Here is an 18,304-nt window from a genome sequence, read left to right on the forward strand (position 1 = left end):
GGCCAAAGACCGCCCTAAGTGGAGGACGTGCATCCGGGAGGGCACCGAGCACCTTGCGTCTCGTCGACAGCATGTTGAAATTAAGCGCAGGCAGCGGAAAGAGTGTGCGGCAAACCTGTCCCACCCACCCCTTCCCTCAACGAATGTCTGTCCCACCTGTGACAGGGACTGTAGATCTCGTATTGGACTGTTCAGTTACCTAGGGACTCATTTTTAAAGAGTGGAAGCAAGTCTTCCTTGATTCCGAGGGACTGCCTATGATGATGATGATGCTTAGAGCTTTGATACCCGATTGCCAGTATGATATTAACACATTGCCAAAAGATCTCACTGTGTCAAACTAATAAGTGGTACCAAGAACCCCTTAAAAAAAAGGGGGGAGCCAGGCAGGATTTCTGTGGTAACTTCCCATTTTCTATAGTTTTCTTCCCCTTCAATTTACTGCCTTTTTGAAAAAAATTACTTTACAAATTAAGTACCTATAGTCATCCATTTTCTACTTAAAGTGGGATGGACAGACAGACTTGGTTAATCCAGAACAGGTATTATGGATATATTTACTAAACCCCAAGAAACCCCTGCACCCAGTCAATTTTGCCATACAATTGCATCCCAATTTAAATGGAGGAAAATACTTTGTACAAAAGCTGCAGCTATTTTATCCGTGTGCTTAAATTTTTAAAAAGTGCAGAAGATATTTCTCTTCCTGTCCCCTGTAATAATTTTCTGTTGTGTTCTCCTATGGACAGTGAAACAAGGGATACCTGGTCTACAGGAATCAGCAGACTTCTGCAACTGTAACCATGTAGTTAACTACTCTAACCTTTCTTCAATTAGGAGGCCAGCAGACTATGTGGCAATTTTGGGGGTGGGGGCTTAAGGGTGCATATTTTAGTGCCAATATTGTGGCTAACTGCTTTAAAGATTAAAAATATGGAATCTTCGAATATAACCCCCACTTCCAAATATATGGTTACCCAACAGAGCTTTTTGATTGTCATTATAGGCAGTCCCTCGGAATCGAGGAAGACTTGCTTCCACTCTTGGCAGGAGTTCTTAGGTGGCTGTACAGTCCAATACGAGAACCAGTCTCTGTCACAGGTGGGACAGACAGTGGTTGAGGGGAAGGGTGGGCGGGGAGCCTGGTTTGCCGCACGCTCCTTCCGCTGCCTGTGCTTGATTTCTGCATGCTCTCGGCAACAATACTCAAGAAGCTCGGCGCCCTCCCGGATGCACTTCCTCCACTTAGAGCGGTCTTTGGCCAGGGACTCCCAGGTATCAGTGGGGGTGTTGCACTTTATCAGGGAGGCTTTGAGGGTATCCTTGTAATGTTTCCTCTGCCCACCTTTGGCTCGTTTGCCGTGGACGAGTTCAGAGTAGAGCGCTTGCTTTGGGAGTCTAGTGTCTGGCATGCGGAGCTGATCAAGTATGGTCAGTGCTTCAATGCTGGGGATGTTGGCCTGGACGAGGACGCTAATGTTGGTGCGTCTGTCCTCCCAGGAGATTTGTAGGATCTTGCGGAGTCATCGCTGGTGGTATTTCAATACTGTACATTGTCCACATCTCTGAGCCATACAGGAGGGTGGGTATTACTATGGCCCTCTAGACCATGGTGACAGTTTTGAGGGCCTGATCTTCAAACATACTTTTCCTCAGGCGGCCGAAGGCTGCACTGGAGGTGGTGTTGGACTTCGTCGTCAATGCCTGCTCTTGTTGATGAGAGGCTCCCGAGATAAGGGAAGTGGTCCACGATGTCCAGGACTGTGCCGTGGATCTTGATGTATGTGGGGCAGTGCTGTGCGGCAAGGACAGGCCAGGTGTCACCGGAGAAGCAAGGCAAAAAGTGGGGAGGACCTCCAGCAACCAAATTTTAATTTGATCCTTAATGTCTAAAGTTTAATTTGTTCAAGTTTGTCGGTTTTAGTGCCCCTTTAATAAGGGGGCACTTGTATTAACGTTTCAACTTAAAAATAAAAAAGTGGGGAGGCGGAACTAAAATAACTGGTACCACAGCAACTTAATAGAATACAATTCAGTCCAATCATTTTGCTAGTGAAAGACTTTATTACATGGAAATAATTGTTAATTATTCAGCCTCCCTGAGCACAATAGAAACCAGTAGAAAAGTGAATTTATTGATTGCAGAGGACACCGCCTTGTTGCCAGTATGAAACAGGCTACATCGATGGACACAAAAGTACACACAATTTGTGACCAAAGTTGAACAGTAATGCACACAAGATTCCACAGCTTTGCCACCAGGAGCAGATAGTGCACATGCTTGAAGGTTCCACTGTCTCACCTTTCTATGATCAGATAGTAGTGAACATGCTATAAAAGGTTCCATTGCCTGCCCCATTTCGATTAGATAGAAGTGCACATGCTACAAAGTTCGACTGTCTGTCCCCATGTGGATTACAGATACTATTTTATTTTTAATGCTTACGGCTGAAAGACGAAGAAACCAGGAGAAGGATGCACACAAGAATTAGAGGTACGACAGTCTCCAACATCGCTGCTGTGGTAAAATGCAACACGACAGACAATGTGCAAGAAACTGTGCAACCAAACCAGATTCAATTTGTTGAAGTCCTTGCTGGCTAATGCTGTGCTTATGTAAACATGGTACTGGAGATGTTCCAAAGTGTCAGAAAAGGGACTGGGGCAGGGGGAGGGGGACAAAGTGAAACATGCGAGTCCAGCTCAGCTAGATCTGGCTTTGAATGGAGCATCACCTCCTCCAGCATCTACCAGTGCGGCGATTGCAAACATCAGGGCTTTGGAAGATGCAGCCTGTGCATCCTCGCTGCAGCGTTCACAACTGTGGGGATTGATGCTGCATTACAAAGGAGGAAAATTAAAAACACAGCTAGCACTCAAAGTGCAAAAGACGGGAGGCTCTCGAGAGGCAACACTGGATTGAAAGGCCTTTCCAAAATACATTTAGCTATTGTCGAAGACAGTTCTCTCGGACACCCTGAGCTGCCAGCTCTCCAATGACATTGTCCAGATAGTTGGGGTCAGGGAATCCGTGCCCCGAGACGTTGGACCCCATCTCTGTTTTATGGTGAATTTCATTCCAAACCACTGTGTCCGTTTCTCCGGTTGTGTTTGACGTTCCCACAGTAAAAATCAGCCGTCTGTTCCATGCTACTTTCAGCAGCTCCAGAACCTGAAATACATGATTCAATTCGGTTTGTATTCATTCCTGGGAGGCTGTACGTGCATGGCTTTACAGTGAGAGCATTGATAAAATGGAAGTTAAATAGTGTCCTGGGATTGATCCCCTTTCTGTGCTGTTAGCCAATCTCAGCAGCAGGAGCCCTACAAAAGGCCTTAGCAGCCTTAATTAAAAGGGAGAGAAAAATCAGCTCTGGCTTTTAATTCAGATTGGTATCTTGTGGCCTCTATTGGCAGTGCATATTTCTGAATACTAGGTGAAGATCTGATCGCTTGGCTATGCGCCCCCCCACCCCACCACCCAACCAGTGAAGCAGCCTGCTCACCCACTCACTGTCACGACTCACAAGTGAGTAACAGTCATTTGGTACGAGATACTGGAGGGCACCTAGTACCCTTGAGACGCTACTCCAGCAAAGAGTCAGCACCTTCAGGAGAGATGGTTTCAGTGGAAGGGGCAAATTGTAAAGTAAAAAAAAAGGCATATTCAGTGGTGCGCCACGCACACAGGGTTAGCCAAGACTAGCAAAGGTGCCCAGCAGCACAGCGCATCGCACTGCAGCACCCAGCAGAATGCAGAAACATGCTGCCTTCACGGAGCGAGCGATTAAAATGTTTTTTTAAATAAAACAATGCGTTCTATGGTCCCTCACTAAGGTCGCATTCTTGTAATCAACTTCAATTCACACATTGTGAAAAATCTAGAATACCAAAGTTAGCATAAGTGGCAATCAGAACTATTACAACATTTAATTGTTAAATCAGTTTAATCCGCTCTGTTACACTCTATTACCTGTTTGCCCTTTTCGCTGTACGGCAGGTAGCAGTGCCTGGGGAAGCCACGGGCAGTGTATGGTTTGCCTGGGTTCGGGTGCTCTGGACCCTGTGAGACATCAGAAGGGTTTGTTAATTTCACTAAAAACATGACTAAACAGAATCCTTCAGCTGCAATTCCCGATTGGGACATTCACAGCTCTTCATCCTTGACTACATTTCCAAAGAGGTTTGTTTTTAATATAGAAATTATTACAATAATGAGATAAACACAAGATAAGCTCTCCAAATGTCTTCGAGACCAGTTGGTGCAAGACTGATCCATACAGACCAGGCAGACTCCAAGTTATTAGCCGAGGCATAGAATACAAGAGCAGGGAAGTTATGCTGAAACTGTATACAAATTAAGCCACAGCTAGAGTACTGCGTGCAGTTCTGGTCACTACATCACAGGAAGGATATAATTGCACTAGAAAAGGTGCAGAGAAGACTTACGAGGATGTTGCCAGGACTGGAAAACTTTAGCTATGAGGAAAGATTGGATAGGCTGGGGTTTTTTTTCCCTTGGAACAGAGGAGGCTGAGGGGAGATTTAATTGAGGTGTATAAAATTATTTTTATCTCGCAAGTTGTGGCCCCCGACCTGCGAGAGAAGAGCTTCGCAGGTCGGGCTATAAAAGAGCTGGAGCGCCGGGCCCTGGAACATCATGGCCCCCCCGATCTGCGAGAGAACAGCTCCGCAGGTAGGGAAGTAAAAGAGCTGGAGTGGCGTACCACTTCAACCTCCAGTGCGAGCTGCTCCAAGGATTTTGAGATGGGTGAAATCATCAAAACCCTGGTCGCTGTTTTGGAGCATGGGTAGGAATATCGGCAGGGCCCAAGTACAGAGGAGTGGGAAGGTCGGGGCGGAGGAGCGGCAAGTGTTTGTGGCGGAAGTGCAACAGAGGAGGGTACGGGTTCCAGAAGAGCCGAGGACCCAGGGACACTGCGATGTGTGCGCACGCTCGGTCCGTGCAGCAGAGCAGGTCTCTAGTCATCTTGATTAACCCTTGCACTGGACCAAGACCGAGCTCTGTCAAACCCATGTGGTGGCTGATGTGCAACGGTCACCACACACTCAAAAAAAAATCCACGCACAGGCATCTTCCACCCCCTCAATTGGAGTTCAGGACTGGAACATCGGGTCCCTCATTGAAACACCTGTGAACTCATGTGGAAGCAAGTCATCCTCGTTCGAGGGACTGCCTATGATGATGATGATAAAATTATTAGGGGCCTAGATAGAGTGGATAGGAAGGACCTATTTCCTTTAGCATAGATTTAAAATAGCTGAAAGTAGTATTAGAGGGGAGATGAGGAAACATTTCTTCAGCCAGAGGGTGGTGCCTGAAAGGGTGGTAGAGGCAGTACATTTAAAAAGCACTTGGATGTGCTCTTTAAGAGCCGTAACCTACAGGGCTACGGACCAAGAGCAGGAAGGTGGGATTAGGCTGCGTAGCTCTTTTCGATCAGCATGGACACGATGGCTGAGTGGCTTCCTTCTGTGTCGTAATTATTCTATGATTTTTGTATGAAGTTTAATCAGCAAGCTGTGTAGAATTAACGGATCTCACCAGGAGCGGCTGTTGTGCTGCTGTAGTTGGCCTCAGCGCTGTTGTGTTAAGCCGGGTGGGAGGTGTAGGGAGGGTTGGAAGCCAGGGGGTCAAGGTCATGTTATTATCCAGTGATCTGACTGGAAAGGGAGATTGTGATTACTAGGTGAGGATTGGACTGAGCACACTTGGGAAGTCCTTCATAGTTGGACAGCCTCCAGTGCTCACTGTCTAAACTCAGGTAACCATTTGGACAGGGAAGTTTGGATTTCAGGTTTCAAGACATTTTAACGATAGTCATGTCCTACGCTAAATGAATCTCACCCTCTGCTGTCCCCCACATGGCAGCACCCAATGCCAACACTGAAAATGGCATCCGAATATAATGGGAGTCCAAGGGCTGGTGCTAAACCACAGTGGCTTAAAACACCAAACACATTAGTCTGCTCTGGATATTCTTACCCAAAACTTCACAGCGTCAAAGTTTCTAGCAAAATCCCAACAAATTAGGAGTGGGAGCAATTTCAAACAAATGGTGATCAATGAACTCAGACTGAGCCTCAATCTTTCTTCACTGGGCACTCTGATTGTTATAAAGTCAAACTGAAGTTGAACTTCCATCACCCCAACTGTATGCCCAATACCTCATCTCTACAAACACAGCCAATCAATTGGTACAATGCAAGTATGGATGGACAAGCATTAATTGTTCATTGATGAGCATTGAGGAATCAAATTAAACAGATTATATCCACCTGCAGCATGCATTTAGATCAGATACAGCTACATACACAGAATGTAGATCATTGCGAAAAAATATTGGCTTCTCCAACAAACTGTTAATTAACCTTAATCTGAATCTTCAAGAAGTATAATTTCTATCGCCATAAATGGCTCAGGAGTAAAAACAGAAAATGCTGGAAATACTTATCAAGTCAGGCAGCATCCATGGAGAGAGAAATGGAGTTAATATTTCAGGTCGATGACCCTTCGTCAGTACTGAGGGTCATCGACCTGAAACGTTAACTCTGTTTCTCTCTCCACAGATGCTGCCTGACCTGCTGAGTATTTCCAGCATTTTCTGTCTTTATTTCAGATTCCAGCATCTACAGTATTTTGCATTTGTAATAATGACCCAGGAGTGGTTACCTGAATACCATGAGGAATATTATACACAATTTGTATACATCCAGAGTCTGGATATCCTGGCAGTGATTGCGGTAATAAATAAATGTCCATCTTTCCTTTTGGCTGGGTTCCAGTTTTTTCACCATAGATTGTCTTGCATGAAGGGCACTGTAAACTGCCATCCTGAAAAATAAATCAATTCAGTTGCTTAACACACGTTTAACCTGGAAACCCTTGGGACCGAGACTGTTCCGGATTTTGGAACTTCTGTCTGACATCAAAACCCGGAAACACCCGAGCCCAGGTTCGGGTATTTCCGGATTTTGGAACGTCAGAAAGGGTGGGGGGGGGTACCTGTCGAGGAGCTGTTCGGGCCGTCCGGGGCCCGCTGAGGAGGTTGTCGTGGGGCCAGCCCCGCCAAATATGTTGTCGGGCGGGCCGCCAGGGCCCGTCGAGGAGGTCGTCGTCAGGCAGGACCCCGCCGAAGCAGCTGTTGGGCCAGTGGGCCCCGCTGAGGCAGTTGTCGGGTAGGGCTCCGTCGAGGAGGTGTTTGGGCGGGCCGGCGAGGAGGCCCTGAGGTCGGGCAGGGTCACCCCGTCCGGATTCCGCACGACTTTGCCACGAATCGTCCCGGAATCCGGATTTTGGACGCTGCACCTGTACTACAATTTTCCCTGCCCCAAATGAAGCCACCAATAATTGTCCATTGATACACTGTACATGTATCACACAATGTTCAAAGGGTACTCCTATACGCTATACAGTACTGAGCGAGGCAGACCAGGTTTTGCGGTGGAAAAACTACATTTGACCTTAGAGTTGTTCCTTTAGCAACCGATCACAATCACTAGTAAGTGTTCACTAAAAAGAGTGAATGTTTAGGGGAAAGTATGAATGACAGTTATGTGGCACTTTAGAAAAAAAAGTCTAAAAATATCCCGTTGAACTGATCTAGAATAAATGCTTACCCGTCACAATATCTCCCTGTCCAATAAATCTTCCTCCCCTTTAGGGAAGGCGGCAATGTCACTTAAAAACAAACACTGTTGCACTATTGCTGGTTATATTAGATATGAAGTGGGACAATTTTGTGTACCTTGTTCCCATTTTCATACATGGCCATCATACATAGCAAGTGGAAGACATGGCCACATCTTGTGAACTTCCCCACTGCACTTGACTGAATGGTTCTCGTCCTGGACAGTCCATCATACCCAGACAAGGCACTCAGCTTCTCCATGCAAATGATACAGTCCTAAAACACACAAAACAGGAGCAATATTTAGCTTCCAAAGCTTAACATTTAGTGATTTTGAGCAGAATACACACCATGGTGATATTCAGTTCAGAGTCTGTACAGTAGAGTGCAGAGGGAGAATGAGCAGTATTGCACCACGGTCCTGAAACACACTACTTTGGAAACTGTACACCACTGGATTCCATCTGTGCTAGTAAATTAAGTTGGCTGAAGCATTCAACCAGTGGTCTCTATTCAAATTTATCCACAGATCCTCAGATCCCCTGTAAAATGCAGACTATCTGACCGTGTTAGCTGGTTCAGTTGGTAGCATTTTCACTACCAACGGTGTGCGTTCAAATCCTACTCTAGACTTGAGCAGATAATCTAGACTGACAATTCAGTGCACTACGGAGGGAGTGCTGCATTTTTGTTTTCTCCTGGTGATTTAGCCAACGTTCCCCCTCAGCCACACCACCAAAAAAGTTATCCATTCATTTGCTGTTTGTGGGATCTTGCTGTGGTAAATTTACCTACATAACAGTGACTGCACTTCAAAAGTAACCCCCTAATTGTAAAGTGCTTTGGGAAGACCTGAGGATATGATTAAATGTGACATTAATTCAAGTTTTAAAAAAAAACTTAATTACAAAACATAATGAACAGTTCTAACCCCAATCGAAGATAGAATGCTTCTAGTAATGGGAAGACCATTAAAAGATTTAGTGAATAAGGTGACACACCCAACTCTAGCCGCAACACCCAAAACATTCATTCCTTTTTCACCCCATTCCAACTTGTTGCTGCATTACGAATAGGCCGATAGAGAATTCAGTCCATTTAAACAAATGGAAAATGTTAACATGTCAAATCAATGCTGGAAACTTTAACAGATTAATAGGCAGAATTTATTGCCAGGCTACAATGAGTAAATGCCTTTTAAGTTCACGTATATTTTAGATTTCAGTGTAATCATTACAGTTTTCAAAGTCACAAATACAGATCCAGGAGATACTACTATGGACACCTCAGGACAGGCTGCAGTCTCAACTCCTGCAAGCACCTTGCTTTGTCTCAGTGCAGGACCATCCCCTATGGCCAAGCCCCCGACTAGATATGATCTCATTTAGCCAGGTGGAAGTGTAAAACTGTTCAAAACCCTCAAGGCTTGTATCTGCAAGTGTTCTGTATTATTGAATGATCGGTGTAAAGATAGTGTACAACACAGTAATCAAATATATTTATCAGAATAAATGAGTAGCTAGTGGAGGATAACAGTACAGTCTGTGATTTAGAAATGTTCGGACACTCCCGTGTGGTCACAACAGTTGCTTTTAGATCACAATGTGTGCTTTGCTTTGGTCCCATTTTGGGAAAGTTTTTTTGGCCCTTTTCATCAGAGCTCCCTGGCCACTTAGTAAAGACGTGCTCCCAGAGCTCTGCCAACTGTAAAAAATAGACTTGGATTTATACAGTACCTTTCACGACCACTGGACGTCTCAAAGCACTTTACAGTCAAAGTACTTCTTTTTGGACGGCACCTTTGATTGCAGCACTCCCTTAGTACTGCAATGGGAGTGTCAACTTATTTTGTGCTCAAGTCCCTGGGGTGGGACTTGAACCCACAACCTTCTGACTCAGAAGCAAATGTGCTACCCACTGAGCCACAGCACCAATTATTTTCCTCAAACAATACACTCCACCCACTCCAGTTCTGGCAGAACTGAAAGTGGTACAGTGAATAAAAGAACCACATAGCACTTTAGAAAAATTAAATGACAAAAATAGATGGTTTTCAAAAACAATGGCATTCTCCTGACAGTGGAGGGGGAGGGGGGGGTGGGGAGGGGTTAAAAATAGAATTATTATTTTAGTCCTTTTAGAAGATCCATATTACGCAAGTGCGGCAGGCCAGACTAAAACTGGAAAGAGGAAACCTCTGCCTTGGAAGAACTTCCTGATTAAATATTGTGATGTTTAATCACAAAATTACAGACACTCAATCAATAATACTTTGACTTCACCTCATCTGGATGCACCTCCATTCTCATCATGTACTTCTTTACCACCTCCTCTGGGTCCTTTACCATTTCTATAATGGAAGAATAAATGGAAAGATGACGACAGTTAGATAATGATATGACTGATAAATACCCCCTACCGCTGGCAGCTCAATGTCCACTCCAGACAATTGTAACAGATGTATATGTTTAATCAGAAACTCTGGGCATTGAAACTAAATCTGAAACAGAAAGGTCAGTAAATAATTGAAGTTCTGCAAAAAATACCTGCTGTGCTCATATTAAAACTATTTAAATTCATACTACTGGATAAGTTGAAACTTTATCCAAGCTTAAAAATGACTTTAAATGAACAGGAATACACTAGTATCCAGCTGAGAAATGGTGAACTCATTCAGGCTGGGTAGGTGTATGAACCTCAGTAAAGGCTAGGAATCACACCTATTCTCCCTGTTTCAAGAGAGACAATGACCTTGGGATGGGGAAGGGCAATTTGCACATAATATTGAAAAACATAGTAGGTTCTTGCTTTTATCATGTTTATGTTACATATCAGATAGGAAACAGAGAACATGAGAGGGCACACAGTTCTTGGAGATAAAATCCTCAAGTTCTGGAACAAAATTATATTGTTATATCTGTATCTCTGCAAGCAGCACCTTTTATTTCCCTGAACTTTCCTTTAACTAACTGGTTGATTGATGAGGTCCAGTACAATGAAAGCTATTTTTTGTGATTAAATGAACCCAACAACAGCGCTCCCCCTCCAAAAACAAAGTGCCTCAATTTCCTGGGACTGTTTATTGCCAATCTGTTTCTACCGTCACCGGCTTCACCAGATTTGGAATTAGACATCCTGGGGAGTTTGGATCGGATCTCGTGAAATTATTCAGCTGCACTTGGAGCATTCCAAATATTCATTAATATACCATAGAGTCTATGACATTTCCCTCTATTCTCTCACTACAATAGTCTAGCCCATTTCACTTCACTCATACTATAATAATAGACCATCTTTGTTCATCCCATGTTCGTATCCCCCCACTGTAATACCATGCTGCACAATTCCATGCCCTTGCATGGTGCTCAGCTGCCTGGGCCCCAAATTCTGGAATTCCCTTCCTGAACATCTTCACCTCTCTACCTCTTTCTCCTCCTTTAAGATGCGCCTTAAAACCTACCTCTTTGACCAAGCCCCTGGTTTAATATCTCCTTATGTGGCTCAGTGTTAAGCTTATCTCTTATCTGCTGGTATATCAGAATTCACATGAATTGTGACACCCATGGAGGCAGAGTGGTCTTAAAATGTCAGCAGAATAAAGCAGATGCAAGAGTGTGAGTAGGCCTGACGACATGAGCACAAGGGCACACAGGAAAGCTTGCAGACAGGAGAGCAGCCATAACAAATGGGTAAAAGTGTCAGCACAGCAAGAACGAGCTTGTGACTAAGCAATGGCCACAGTAGCGTAGTGGTTAGGTTATTGGGCTAGTAATCCAGAAAAGGAGTGTTCAAATTGCACCATGGCAGTTTGAGAATTTGAATTCAATCTAAAAAAATACTAGAAATAAAAACTGGCATCAGTAAGTAACTAAGGAACTGCTGGAATGTCAAAAAACAACTGGCTCACCAATATCCTTTGGGGAAGGAAATTTGCCATCCTTACCCATCTGATCTATATGTTGACTCTTAACTGGTTAGAGTGGCCTAGCAAACCACCAACAGTGTTTGAAGGCGGCGGTCCAACGCCACCTTCTCAGGGCAACTAGAGATGGGCAATAAATGCTGGCCTTGCCAGCCACACACTCATCCCAAGAATGAACACAAAAAAAATCCTTCCTTCGTGCCCTGTGCCAAATAGACGAATAAGATTTTTTTAACAATATGGACCACGGAAATTATTCAGAAAGCAATTAAAACATAAGAAAAATGAACAGATAAGCAAGAATTAGCACCTTTGGGAGAGAGGAGAGGAGAAAATAAACAAACAATAAGCTTTGCACTCGGTGAGCTTATCCGTTGAGTAACTGAACCATACCCTGGTTCAATTCCCAAGTTACATTAGCCGATCTTAGCCGAGGTGGACAGGGTCTTTTCATATCAGGAGACATTCCTGGCAGCATTCCTGCTCATCGCTCTCCCTTACATCAAGAGACGGGGAGCACAAAGCTATCCCTATTAGCTGCAGCAAAAATTTATCTACATTGTTGCACTTAGCTTTTGATTCCCGATGTGCGAGAACCTGACTAAACTCTCAATAGCCATTTTGTATGGGTGAGATTAGTGCATCACATATGATGCATTGACAGAAGCTGTATAGCCTTCCCCATGTACCAACAATGACTGGATTTGCATACCAAATAACCTCATTGCACAGAGTGCACACTAAGCTGAAAAGCCCTGCATTGATTGGGACTGGTGCTCAGCAGCTGGGATGCACACAAATCTCAGAACCCCCCCCAAGATTGTTTCCTACTCTCCAATCGCCACTGGTGTAATTCATTACAGCAACAGCGATTTCTAAGCTTAAGCAGCTTTCTTTTTAAAGCTTGTGATATGAAATAGTCTGCAACCTAAGCAATGTCTTGTACCCTTTACTGCTCACTCCAGAATACACACTGACTCAGAGTTGAGTGGCAGCAATCATTCTCCTAGCTGGTCATGAGTGTATCAACATTTTAATAGTACTAAAAAGCTCATAGTGCTCTTATAATGTTGTACCAGTCATTAACATTCAGAAAATCAAAGCATTAATGTTTATTTTTCTCTGTACAACTCACACGTGTAATAAGTCACCTGGGAATTTATTACATGCCTGAACAGTTTATGGAAATCATTCTGATGCTGAGACTGTGCTATAGTCTTGTGACACTCATGTGAGTTTTAATTGAGTTTTGTAGCAGATGCACCAGAAAATGTATGTATTTAATTGTTGAAGTTGAAATAGCAGCGAATCTGAGGAGCTAAGGGGATGACAGTGAATGGAAGCCTAAGTATGAGCATAAGGGACTGACTGAAGTGTATTCAATAATATAATTTATGGGAGTCATATTAGCACAGATAATTTGTATTAGATATTAAATTGTCAAGTACAGTGTTCAAATTTAAGACAGAATAATGGATGTCTGGAAGTGTGTTACAAGACTAAGCTGAATGACGAGTTCAGAGGCCTTAAACTGCAAGAGCAGATACCAGGATGTGCGTGGATGCCACTAGAACCCTACAATTGGGCTACAGGCTTGCCTCGCTCCCAGCTACTGTGTGTGTCCAGTCACCATGTTGTCAAATAAAATGAGATGCAAGCCACCAAGTGTTACCATTCTCAGTACTGTGAATCTTGTCTAAACTGTATACCTTCCATTTTAATTAGGACAGGAAATGAACCATTTTTGTTTCAAGCTACTCATAATTTAAACACTTGACAAGTTATCAAATCATAAAATTAGGAGTTTCAGTCTCTGGAAAAGGCTATTGGGTTTAATTTGTTTCATTCCTGGACAGTTCTTTATCTATGAAATGAAGTGAGAACACTCAGGATAGGTTCAGAAACTCCATTCTAACACAACTAATACGGTCAGAATATACACCTCTTATTTCCTGCCAGTAAAAGGCAATTTGTTGCCCTCGCACAGGCTGCATTAATGACGTCAATCAGGCTTGATAGTCAAGCGCGAAAGTTGGCAGCTATTTCATTCGATAGCCATTTGATTTTTTTTTTAAAAACAACCCTTTTGACAAGGTCCTCACAAGAGATTGGTGTGCAAAATAAAAGCACATGGTATTGGGGGTAATATACTGACGTGGATAGAGAGCTGGTGGGCAGACAGGAAGCAGAGAGTCGGGATAAACGGGTCCTTTTCAGAATGGCAGGCAGTGACTAGTGGCGTGCCGCAGGGCTCAGTGCTGGGACCCCAGCTCTTTACAATATACATCAATGATTTAGATGAAGGAATTGAGTGTATTATCTCCAAGTTTGCAGAGGACACTAAACTGGGTAGCGGTGAGAGCTGTGAGGGGGACGCTAAGAGGCTGCAGGGTGACTTGGACAGGTTAGGTGAGTGCGCAAATGCATGGCAGATGCAGTATAATGTGGATAAATGTGAGGTTAACCACTTTGGGGGCAAAACGCAAAAACAGATTATCTGAATGGCAGCAGATTAGGAAAAGGGGAGATGCAACGAGACCTGGGTGTCATGGTTCATCAGACATTGAAAGTTGGATACAGATACAGCAGGCGGTGAAGAAGGCAAATGGTATGTTGGCCTTCATAGCTAGGGGATTTGAGTATAGGAGAGGGAGGTCCTACTGTAGTTGTACAGGGCCTTGGTGAGGCCTCACCTGGAATATTGTGCTCAGTTTTGGTCTCCTAATCTGAGGAAGGATATTCTGGCTATTGAGGGAGTGCAGCGAAGGTTCAGCAGACTGATTCCCGGGATGGCTGGACTGACATATGAGGAGAGACTGGATCAACTGGGCCTTTATACATTGGAGTTTAGAAGGATGAGGGGATCTCATAGAAACATATAAGATTCTGATGGGACGGGACAGGTTAGATGCAGGTAGAACATTCCCGATGTCGGGGAAGTCCAGAACCAGGGGACATAGCCTTAGGATAAGGGGTAGAACTGAGATGAGGAGAAACTTCTTCACTCAGAGGGTTGTTAACCTGTGGAATTCCCTGCCGCAGAGAGTTGTTGATGCCAGTTCATTGGATATATTCAAGAGGGAGTTAGATATGGCCCTTACGGCTAAAGGGATCACGGGGTATGGAGAGAAAGCAGGAAAGGGGTACTGAGGGAATGATCAGTCATGATCTTATTGAATGGTGGTGCAGACTCGAAGGGCTTGAATGGCCTACTCCTGCACCTATTTTCTATGTTTCTATGTTAACTCTAATTATCCAGACTATAAAAATAATAATTTTATAATATCACCCAAACTGTGTCTAATAAGTATATACAGCTTTTTAAAAAAAGGGAAAGTTGGGGTTGGGCCAGATATTCATTAAACTTTGGGATATCTAAAAGGTTCCTTGAACTTTACTCCCTGCTATTTAATATGGCTAGTAGTTGACAACAGATATACAGACATTCCTTTCAGATGTTTGTATTTAGTTGATATTCTCTAATATGATGACAAGTGAGACATTTTTTTTTGAGCACAGGAAAAATAAATAATTGACAGGTATGTGTAACACTCAACATATATAAGTTGTCAGCTTTCTCACTTCCTACTGCCGTCACACTGGAGTTGTGTGAAAGGGCCATAAGGTACTTGTGAGCAAAGACTTTTTCGAGCCTGCAGGTGCTAACTTTTGCTGGCAGTCCTTTTAATATCTTGCCCAAGTGGCCGTTCTTCATGCGTGAGCCCAGACAGCAGATGTTGGCAGGATATTCCACCATCAATGGATCACACACCTGCTCTTCCAGTAAGGGATCATAAGGGGCTGATTTTCCTCTCCCCAGCACAGAGGAATTGAGGTTAACTGTAGAACTCCTACTGCTGCCTGGCTAAGATGTACTGCATTGAGTAATTGTGCTGCCACATACCATCACTGCATTCACACTCAGAATAAATGTCTCACTTTTCATCTCTTACATGCCAGAAGACTGATACATGGAAAGCAAAATGCACTTTTTATAACCTGTGCTTACCTGTTTACATAATTAATACATCATGCAATGAGCAAATCTGATAAATGTAAATACTTTAAGACCACATATGGAACAGACAGGATAAACAGCAGTGAAAATATATCCTGGGAGAACTGGAAATGACACACTTAGATAAGAAAACCATCAGATACAGCATTGCACAACTCAATCGCATGCATTATGAAGCACTTATTTTAATGCTGAAAAATCCCAATAAATTAGGAGTTGTAAAAAAAAAAATCAAATGGCTATTCACTCAAAAGGATGGGAAAAGCAACTTGCTGTCAGCAGCATAACTTAAAAAAAATGTGTTCCTGGGATGTGGGTGTCGCTAGCAATGCCAGCAATACTGCCCATCCCTAATTGCCCCGAGAAGGTGGTGGTGAGCCGCCGCCTTGAACTGCTGCAGTCTGTGTGAAGGTACTTCCACCTCAGTGGTGTTACGGAGGGAGTTCCAGGATTTTGACTCAGTGACGATGAAGTAACAGCGATATATTTTGAAGTCGAGATGGTGTATGACATGATGGGGAACTTGCAGGTGATGGTGCTCTAATGCTCCTGCTGCCCTTGTCCTTCTAGGTGGTAAAGGTCACTGTTTGGGAGGTTCTGTCGAAGAAGTCTTGGCGAGTTGCTGCAGTGCATCTTATAGATGGCACACTGCAGCCACGGTGTGCCGGTGGTGGAGGAAGTGAATGTTGAAGATGGTGGATGGGGTGTCAATCAAGTGGACTGCTTTGTCCTAGATGGTGCGGAGCTTCTTGAGTGTTGTTGGAGCTGCACTCATCCAGGCAAGTGGAGAATATTCCATTATGTTCCTAACTTGTGCTTGGGGTGGAAAGGCTTTGGGAATCAGGAAGTGAGACACTTGCCACAGAATACCCAACCTCTGGCCTGCTCTTGTTGCCACAGTATTTATAGTCCAGCTAAGTTTCTGGTTAATGGTGACCCCCCCAGGATGTTGATGGTGGAGGATTCCGTGATGGTAATGCCATTAAATGTCAAGGGGCGGTAGTTAGACACTTGCTTGTTGGAGATAGTCATTGCCTGGCACTTGTGTGGCGTGAATGTTACTTGCCACATTAGTCCAACCCTGAATGTCGCCCAGGTCTTGCTGCACGTGGGCATGGACTGTTTATTATCCGAGGAGTTATGAATGGCACTGAAGACTGCAATCATCAGTGAACATCCCCACTTCTGACCTTATGATTGAGCGAAGGTCATTGATGAAACAGCTGAAGATGGTTTTTCACATTGTCGGATTGCACTTGAACAGATTGGCTAGTGGCGCTGCTAGTTCTGGAGCACAAGTCTTCAGCACAACAGCCAGGAAGTTATCGAGGTTCATAGCCTTTGTTGTATCCAGTGCGCTCAGCCGGTTCTTGATATCACGTGGAGTGAATCGAATTGGCTGAAGACTGGCTTCTGTGATGGTGGGGACCTCAGGAATGGCCGATATGGATCATCCACTCGGCACTTCTGGCTAATGATAGTTGCAAACGCTTCAGCCTTGTCTATTGCACTCACGTGCTGGGCTCCGCCATCATTGACGATAGTTGTTTAACGGTCCACCACGGTTGTATCCTGCCTTCAATGTGAGAATAGGGCCTTTATAGGATAACGGATTGATAAATACCGTGTGTGTGAGACAAATATAGAAACATAATAAAACATTGAAGTAGGAGTTTTGACCTCTAAACTTAATAGTCAACATGCAAACATTCACAGATCACTTACCTGTACAAAAGAATGTATTGACCCACAGACAAAGATAAAGTTTTGGTACCTTAGCTGGAACACAGGAGAGCCTGGAAATAGAAAATGCCAGAAATGCACTTGAAAGGGAGAGACAGGTTCATGTTTCAGGCACACTCCATCAAGGTCTTACCCGAAGCATCAAACCTTTCATTCACTTTCAAATCCTAGTCAACCTGCTGTGCGTTTCCAACATTTGTGGTTTCACTTTTTAAAAATCGCACAGAAGTTAGTGCGTCACACTTGGCCCGATACCTGCAATCCATCCTCGGTCCCAAAACTGCATTGGTCGAGAAGGTGATTAAAATTCAGAATTATTTCAAGGATTAGTTTGGAGCGTAATATAGGAAAAGCAAAAAAAAAGCATGCCATAGTAACCAAACTTGAAACTTCTCCCCACTGGGCAACAGAAAACAGATTAACACTGGAAGTAAATAGGAAATGTCTTTTTTTAACTACCTTTTCTGGACACTTTCTTCGATCTCCTAAATGATTTATCTCGGGCAGTGCTGAGTTTTTTATCGCTTTTTCTTGAGTCGGGATTGTGTACGGGTTTAGTTGCGCGGGTGAAGCACACAGGCAGTCCAGCAGCACACATCAGAATTGCAGTCATGCCTACAGGTTCAGTGGTCATCAGCATGCACAGGGGTAACGGTAAAAAAATAAAGCACACAAAAGTAAATTTAAAAAGAAACTGGAGAAAATAAAAGGAAGGAAGTCAACAGAACTAAATAAAATCCAAATCACCAAGTGACAAAATTAATTCATTCGACAAAAAAGTGGAAGTGCAATTAGTTTCAGGCATTGTAGGCCCCTTCACCTCACCAGTGACTTGAAAGCACCGAGTGAACAAAACCTCACAGAATAAGCAATAAGGGCAGCAGGCCTGTGTAAATACCATGGCAACAGCAGCATTTTCTGAAACACTGGGATACTGTTTAGGGAATATTCCAGTTCTACAGCAGCACA

At 43.9% G+C, this 18,304-nt stretch overlaps 1 protein-coding gene across 3 annotated transcripts in view; it reads right to left on the reverse strand.

Annotated features, from left to right (window-relative positions):
• Positions 1-2,044: 2,044 nt before the first annotated feature.
• dtx2 (deltex 2, E3 ubiquitin ligase) overlaps positions 2,045-18,304 on the reverse strand; it is a 49,374-nt gene continuing 33,114 nt past the window's right edge. For 2 of the 3 annotated variants that reach the window (XM_070857325.1, XM_070857327.1), the window contains exons 4-9: positions 17,795-17,950; positions 9,935-10,002; positions 7,770-7,928; positions 6,695-6,856; positions 3,974-4,063; positions 2,045-3,172 (exon numbers count right to left, since the gene is read on the reverse strand). In XM_070857325.1, coding sequence (XP_070713426.1) covers positions 2,948-3,172; positions 3,974-4,063; positions 6,695-6,856; positions 7,770-7,928; positions 9,935-10,002; positions 17,795-17,950 — 860 coding nt within the window. In that variant the 3' untranslated portion in view covers positions 2,045-2,947. The remainder of the gene's footprint in view (positions 3,173-3,973; positions 4,064-6,694; positions 6,857-7,769; positions 7,929-9,934; positions 10,003-17,794; positions 17,951-18,304) is intronic. The other variant, XM_070857326.1, reaches the window with a different exon arrangement.

Source organism: Pristiophorus japonicus, chromosome 16 (assembly GCF_044704955.1).
Source record: "Pristiophorus japonicus isolate sPriJap1 chromosome 16, sPriJap1.hap1, whole genome shotgun sequence".
Classification (NCBI taxonomy): Eukaryota; Metazoa; Chordata; class Chondrichthyes; family Pristiophoridae; genus Pristiophorus; species Pristiophorus japonicus.